Source organism: Syngnathus floridae, chromosome 1 (genome assembly GCF_059516105.1).
Source record: "Syngnathus floridae isolate MCC-2025c chromosome 1, RoL_Sflo_1.0, whole genome shotgun sequence".
Taxonomy (NCBI): Eukaryota; Metazoa; Chordata; class Actinopteri; order Syngnathiformes; family Syngnathidae; genus Syngnathus; species Syngnathus floridae.
The window spans coordinates 27307557-27315150 of NC_142413.1; the positions used below are offsets into that span (position 1 = coordinate 27307557).

General features: G+C 48.6%; 1 protein-coding gene and 1 long non-coding RNA gene across 5 annotated transcripts in view; one reads left to right on the plus strand and one right to left on the minus strand.

The window, feature by feature from the left end:
- Positions 1-1116, minus strand: part of hvcn1 (hydrogen voltage-gated channel 1) — a 74057-nt gene extending 72941 nt beyond the window's left edge. For 2 of the 4 annotated variants that reach the window (XM_088392669.1, XM_088392666.1), the window contains exon 1: positions 32-220. In XM_088392669.1, coding sequence (XP_088248795.1) covers positions 32-205 — 174 coding nt within the window. In that variant the 5' untranslated portion in view covers positions 206-220. Of the gene's footprint in view, positions 1-31; positions 244-821 lie in introns of those variants that run through there. The other 2 variants (XM_088392662.1, XM_088392653.1) reach the window with 2 other exon arrangements.
- LOC148404762 (uncharacterized) lies at positions 88-7049 on the plus strand. Its single transcript, XR_015861905.1, has 2 exons — positions 88-249; positions 2577-7049. It is a non-coding gene; the product is annotated as an uncharacterized LOC148404762 (long non-coding RNA).
- The last annotated feature ends 545 nt before the right edge of the window (positions 7050-7594 follow it).

Here is a 7594-nt window from a genome sequence, read left to right on the forward strand (position 1 = left end):
TAATTAAGCAACATGCTATTTGTAATCATACCTGAAAGTGCGCAGAACTGTAGAGTCTTTTCAGGGAATCCCTGAAGGTTAAGGTTTCAGGGTACTGCCCAGTGGCAGGACCCAGTTCATCACTCTCTGTGTGCAATTCGTCATCCTCCCACTGGCCAGGCTGCTCATCTCCCACTGTGGTGAAATATCTCAAATACTGAGCCATGACAATCTCTCAGAGGGACCACAGCTAGACAGAAGAAACTGCAGGTAAAATGCATTATATATTGTACCTCCCAAAGGCTCTCATACTGTTTGGTGAGTCATTGTTTCACCATAGCAGACAATCTGAGTTTACTTCTCTCTTTTTTATCTTGCAATATGTTATTGAGAAAGCAATACACTGAAAGAAGCTGGAAGCATTTAACCCTATGAAGCCAACCGTTTACATAAACATTGCCTCTGCTCAAACAAATAAAATATTTACGGAGAGCAACAACCGCTACTATAGACTTTTAAAGATGCGCACAAGTTGAGAAAAAAGGGCTACTGTTGGTCAACAAGTAAGCATAAATAGACAAAAAAGGCTTGCGTAATCGCAATGCGTGTACGTCTAGAATTGCGTCGAAATCCAAGGGTACGTTCTTTTTTATCATGAAGCAGATGTCTGATTGTTTTGACAGGTTTATGTAATTTTCAGTCAATTCACCGTTATTTTGGGGGGAGTTATTTAAAAGGGACTGAAATTTCCCCTCCACTATCGCTCCCGTCATTTGTTTCGGACGTCATCTTATTTGCGTAACTAACACACGTAGTTCAACGCTTTTCAAAATTTTGCTCACCCTGTCTGTCCTCACCGCCGATGCATGTATGCACGTCGCTTTGCGAAGAAAACAACCTCTATAAACGGAAATCCGCCAGTCAGAAAGTCAGCCTTCCCCGACAGTCGTCTATCTGTATCCGTTTACTTTCACTGCTTCCTCGACAAATCCGCGGAGCTTCTGAAGAAGAGATATAACCTTTGAAAATGATCACTCGCGATTGAGTTTCAGTTTTAACACTAGTAATTAATTTTAGTGAGTCAGTCCACTGATGTACATGTGCAACACACACAAACACACATACACTGACGTATGAATACACTGACATATGAATACACACACACACACACACACACACACACAGAGATACATATACATACATATACCCATCGTTTATCGCGGATAATTGGTTCTAAGACCACCCGCGATATGTGAAAATCCGCGAAGTAGTGTCACCTTTTTTTTAACATGCATGCATTGTTTGTGTATCAATACGTGTATATCAAACCATATAAGTGCATATGTTATCATTAGAACATTAACTAATAGTTTCAAACATGTAAATACTTATATTAATATGTAGTATAAATGACATACAGAAAATAATGTATGAATAATATAGATATAGTAAATATGAAACTGTGTGTGTGTGTGTGTGTGTGTGTGTGTGTGTGTGTGTGTGTGTGTGTGTGTGTGTGTGTGTGTGTGTGTGTGTGTGTGTGTGTGTGTGTGTGTGTGTGTGTGTGTGTGTGTGTGTGTGTGTGTGTGTGTGTGTGTGTGTGTGTGTTTTCCATCAGCACACAGGGCATGTGATGCGTCAGTGCAGTAGTGTTGGAGTAGTAGTACCTATAGTTTGTGCATGCTGCATGCTGCCTTGCTTGCCACTTTTCTGTCACAGAACGGATGTAGCAGGGCGACCAAGTGCAGCTTAGACCAGGGTTTATTGACGAAAACAAACTAACTGACTCGGCAAACTGACATAACTTACGAACAAAACCAACAACAGGACTGACCGACAAAGGCGTGAAACAAAAAGACCTGACGACATTAACAATGATCCGACGGAGAGTGAGGGGCAGACAGGACTTAAATACACGACAGGTAACAAGAGGCAGGTGACTGTGATTACATTGATTGTGAGTTGACACAGGAAGGGAGGGGCGAGTACACAGACGGACAGAAACGATGACAACCTACATATGAAACAACCGGGGACGAGTCATGACAGAACACCCCCACACACACAAGGGACGGCGTCCCAAAAAAACCAAACCCCCACGGGGCGCGCGGGAGGGTGGGGGTTAAGCGCACCAGTCCAGATGACCCCACTGGTCTGTGACAATGTCTGAACCGCACTCGGCGGAAATCCGGGGACAAAACCACACTCGGCGGAAACTCGGGGACAGAACCGCACTCGGCGAAAACTCGGGGACAGAACCGCACTCGGCGAAAACTCGGGGACAAAACCGCACTCGGCGGAAACTCGGGGACAGAACCACACTCGGCGGAAACTCTGGGACAGAACCGCACTCGGCGGCAACTTGGGGAAACTGAACCGCAATCGGCAATAACTTGTGGAAACTGAACCGCAATCGGCGGCATACGAAAGTCAGCGCCGCAACCGGTGGCATTTGAAAGTCCGGACCGCAATCAGCGGCATTCAGAAGGCGGAGCTGTGGCAGCAGCAGGAGCCACCACGCGCCGCAGCAGTGAGAGTGGGGCCAGGGACGATCGCGGGTCCGGCGCAGCTGACTTGAAGTCTGCCGACGCCCGCAGGTCCTGCGATGCTGGGGTGGAGCCAGTTGGCGGCCGCGAGTCTGATGGCCCCGGGAGGAACTCCGATGGCGGCTGCGGGTCCGGCGTCGCGGGTGCGGAGTCCGATGACAGTCGCGGAGCCGATGGCACCGGGAGGAACTCTGATGGCGGCTGCGAGTTCGGCGTCGCTGGAGCAAAGTCCGATGGCGGCCGCGGAGCCCATGGCGCTGGAACAAGCTCGGACGACAGACGTGGATCGGGCGTCGCGGACGGGAGCTGGTGGTGGAGGGGGGTCTAAGCGCCGGTCGCTGGAGTGGTCGGATCATTCTGTCACGGAATGGATGGAGCAGGGCGAGTACATTGATTGTGAGTTGACACAGGAAGGGAGGGGCGAGTACACAGACGGACAGAAACGATGACAACCTACATTTAAAACAATCGGGGACGAGTCGTGACACTTTTCTGCTTTCAGCTACCGCCACCGGCTAGCCCTCTGTTTCCAGGGGTGAAAAAAGGAGCCGAGTGCATAAGCCTCCTCAGCCGGTACACAGCCTCTCCATTGCCAAGACTTGTACACGCCTCCTCATGGCCACACACGGCAACGGGCACCCTGCATTCCCAGGCTAAGTTGTGCAGGATCTCGGTGGGCCCCAGAGATGTGGCATGTAGGCCCACCGATGTGTGGACACGCCCTACTGTCCATCAACCACTGTCCTGGCTGTGGGTAAACAGCTCCAGTTATGGGTAAATAGTGAAGACCTCAACGGTGGACCAGGCGGAGGATGATGGCTGACCTAAGGGGAGGCGTCACAACGGCTGGGAAGGCGGATGAAGGCTGCAGCAAAAAAGGGTCACCAGTCATCTTAGTCTCCATGCCACTGAATTCTGACGCTGGTCTGTCAAGGATAGTGTGGTGACTGTCTGTGCACCAGTATCCCCGCTTTAAACAAAGTCACGCACAGGCGTCTTTTTCAAGGAATCCACCTTACATCCCGGATTAAAGTACTGTGGTGACCAGTAAGTGGCAACGGAGGCAGGATTGCGAAGTCTGGAAGCCCCTAGTCACAAGCTGGCACATCAGGCGGTGGATGTTAGATGATCGTTGGGCTCTTGGACCGAGGCAGAAAGAGCTCTGTGGCAGCTGCATCCATGACTGAGCAGCCCTTTTTAGGATCCACTCTGCTTACCCCTGACGGGGAAGGGGCTAGAAAAGGTGCCCTAAACATAGCCTGCCTCAAACCTCCCGACTGGATTACCGCGTTCAGAGGGATCACCAATATGCGGTCAAAAACACAGAAACATGAATTTTGGAGCATGGAATGTGCGCACACTAATGGACAGTGTAACCAGTGATAGGCCGGAGAGGAGAACCGCCTTCATTGCCAGGGAACTGAGAAGATGCCGGATTGACATAGCTGCTCTTTCAGAAACCCGACGGGCAGAGGAAGGTCATCTGAAGGAGGAAAAATGTGGATACACTTTCTTCTGGAAAGGAAAGGACACAGATGAGCCTAGGATCCATGGGGTTGGATTTGCCATCAAGAACCAACTGATCAGTCAGCTCTCTGAACTCCCTGTGGGAATAAGTGAGCGCCTGATGACCCTCCGTCTGGTGCTGGCCAACAACCAGACGGCAACAGTTCTTAGTGCTTATGCACCTACCCTCGTTTCCGATGAGGAAGAAAAAGAGGCCTTCTATGCCTGTCTGGATGAAGTATTGTCAAAAATCCCCAAGGAGGACAAGATTATTATGTTGGGAGATTTCAATGCCAGAGTGGGCCGAGACCACCATCTCTGGAAGGGCACCATTGGAAACATCAACTCCAATGGGGTTTTGCTTCTTAGCAAATGTGCTCAATACGACCTTACCATCACCAATACCATCTTTCGCCAGAATAACAAACTCAAGGGTTCATGGAGACACCCTCACTGTAAAAAGTGGCATCTTATTGACTATGTCATTGTCAGAGCCAGGGATCAGCGCGATGTGAGCATCACAAAACCCATGATGGATTCAAAGGCCTGCTGGACAGATCACCGCGTGATACGATCCACGATGTTCATCAGACTCAAGAGGAAGAGGAGATTGCAAAAGAAGCTGAGCCAGCAGATACTAAACCTTGAGAGCCTGAACGAAACTGCCGCCCTGCAGCTGTTTCAGGCTTCTCTTGGAGAAAGCCTCAATCAGGAATACCCTGAGGACATTAAAGAACACTAGAGCCTGCTCAAGTCTTCCATCCTTGATACCTGCAGTGCCACTCTCAGGTAAAAGTCCAGAAAGCATCAGGACTGGTTTGATGAGAACGACACAGAGATAGAACAGCTCATCTCCAAGAAAAGGGAAACCTTTCGTGTCTGGCAAAATGACATAACCTGCAAAGCAAAGAGACAGGCTCACTCCAGAGCCAAGACTGACGTCCAGAGCCGGGTGAGGCAGATTAAAAACTCCTGGTGGACAGAAAAGTCACTGGAAATCCAGAGTTTGGCAGACTGGTCCTTCGGTGTGTGCAGGGCTCTCCTCCGGACCTTCTATGACTCTGTGATGGCCTCAGCCATCCTCTACGCTGTGGTCTGCTGAGGTGGGGGCAGTACTGACCGGGACAGAGGGAGACTGAATAAGATGGTCAGAAGAGCGAACTTTGTCCTGGGCTGTGCCCTGGACTCCATTGAGGTTGTGGGTGAGAGGAGGATGTTGATTAAGCTTAAATTCATCATTTAAACAAACCATCAGATTGTGCGGTCCCTGAGCAGCTCCTTTAGCGGCAGACTTTTGTACCCTCGGTGTAGGAAGGAACGGTTCCGCAGGTCCTTCATTCCCTCTGCTGTCAGACTTTACAACATGCATGCCACCTGATAAAATGAATGTGTTTCGTCTCTACTAGCAGCATTTGTGTTTGTCCTTGTCTGTTATTTACCCTTTTTTGTAATTCCGGCACTTGTTTTATTCTTGCACTCGTATTATTCTTGCACTCATATGCGCTGCTGTGACAAGTGAATTTCCCCACTGTGGGATGAATATAGTTCTATCATCATCATCATCATTCAGCGCTACTAAGGTTGTTTACGGCCCAAGCCATCGCAACCAAAACCCCCTACGCTCTAAGGACGGGCAGGAGCTGTTGAAGGACAATGAGTCCATAAACAACCGGTGGAGATAGCACTTTCAGGAACTCCTCAACCGTGACAGCACAACTCAGTCAGATTTCCTCAGTCACATCCCTCAGATTCCCATCAGGGAAGACATGGGTGAACCTCCCACTTCAGCAGAGGTCCAAGATGCCATCAGGCGCCTGAAGAACAACAAGGCCTCTGGACCAGATGGGATCCCAGCTGAGATCCTAAAGAAAGGTGGACCAGAGCGCCAGCGCCACCTCCATTCCCGCCTTCTGAAGGTCTGGCAAAAAGAAGTACTCCCCTCGGAGCACAGGGACGCTCTTATAGTGACCATTTTTGTTGGAATAATTGTTTTTGCAGAAGCGCTGGTCGGCCTGAACCGGAGGCCTCATATGTTTGCTTAAACAAAGATCTCTGTCTAGCTCCGGGGAGTTCTTAGACTCCCTTCCTTTCTTATTTGTGAAAGGCCCTCACTAGTTATGAACAGAATACCTTTGTTCTTTGTTTAGTTCGAGAGAAGTTCAATCTCTTTTAAACCTTGTAGTTTCTATTCACAAATTGTTGTTGACCGGGACAGTTTTTCTTTGATATAAAGTGTTACAGAAAAGACATACTGTCATGGATCGGATGGAGCAGGGCGACCAAATGCAGCTTGGACCAGGGTTTATTGAGCAAACCCAAAAGGCAAACTATAGATACTCGACTATGGACATAAATAACGGAACAGAAAGACAAAACAAGACTAGAACAGACTGCAGACAAAAGATGAGAACAATCCGACAGGGAGTGACACGCAGACAGGACTTAAATACATGCGACAGGTAACGAGAGGCAGGTGACTGTGATTAGTACGTAGATTGAGAGACACAGGAAGGGAGGGGCGAGCACACAGACACTGACACATACATGTTGAAGTAGTTGCACATAAGTTATCCCATATTTACTCAATGTTTAAGTAGACTTCATGCAAGTTATCTCACATTTACTTAATGTTTGTTGGAGTGTTTGCACGAGAGGTATCTGATTATTTACTTATTATTATTATTGTATGAAACTTAGCAAGAAAGTCTAGAGCATTGTTTTACAGGGACACGGCACCCAGCACGTTTGGAGATCGCAGCCTAGGACGAGGCTGCCAACCAACTAAGGACAGACTCTGCATTGCTGGGGTCACGAATCGGCCAAGGCCTCGCACCACACAACATTCTTTAGTTAGCTAATCAGCGTTGCTACAGCCACAATCTCCCCTCCCTTTAGTGTAGCAACGCCTTTTGTAACCAGGGCAACCCAAAATAAAAAGAGATAGCGGAAGAGGAGTCCAGAATTGGTGGAGGTCTGTAACTGGGCCTTCTACGTAATTCTCCTCGCGAGCAAAAGGAATACTGGTTGTCTTCTCTTCTTTCAGTGTGTAAAATAATGTCTGATGGTACTTAGACCTGACAATTTTCAAGAAAGGGGACAAAACGGATTGCGGAAACTCTAGGGGTATCTCGTTCCTTTTAACAGAGGGCTAAGTACTTGCTCGTGTTCTTGCCAATCGCCTACTGCCACTGTCTGAGGAAGTTCTCCCAGAATCGCTGTTCGGTTTTCGACCATTTAGAGCAGGGGTCACCAACACGGTGCCCGCGGACACCAGGTCACCCGTGAGGACCGCATGAGTCACCCGCAGGACTGTTCTAAAATTAGCTAAAATAGCGGCACTTGTCAGTGAGCTGCATCTTTATATTTTACAGTCAAACCTCGTTTTTCGAACGTCCCGGTTCTCGAACAAATCGGAATTCAAACAAAAAATTTGAGATTTTTTGCTTCGGTTGTAAAACTAAATTCGGAGGTCGAACCTCGCGAGATGAGCCGGGAGGACCCGAGAAAACCCGACCGCGCGGCCCGGATGCTGACTGACTTCATTGTTATTGTATTTTCGTTAC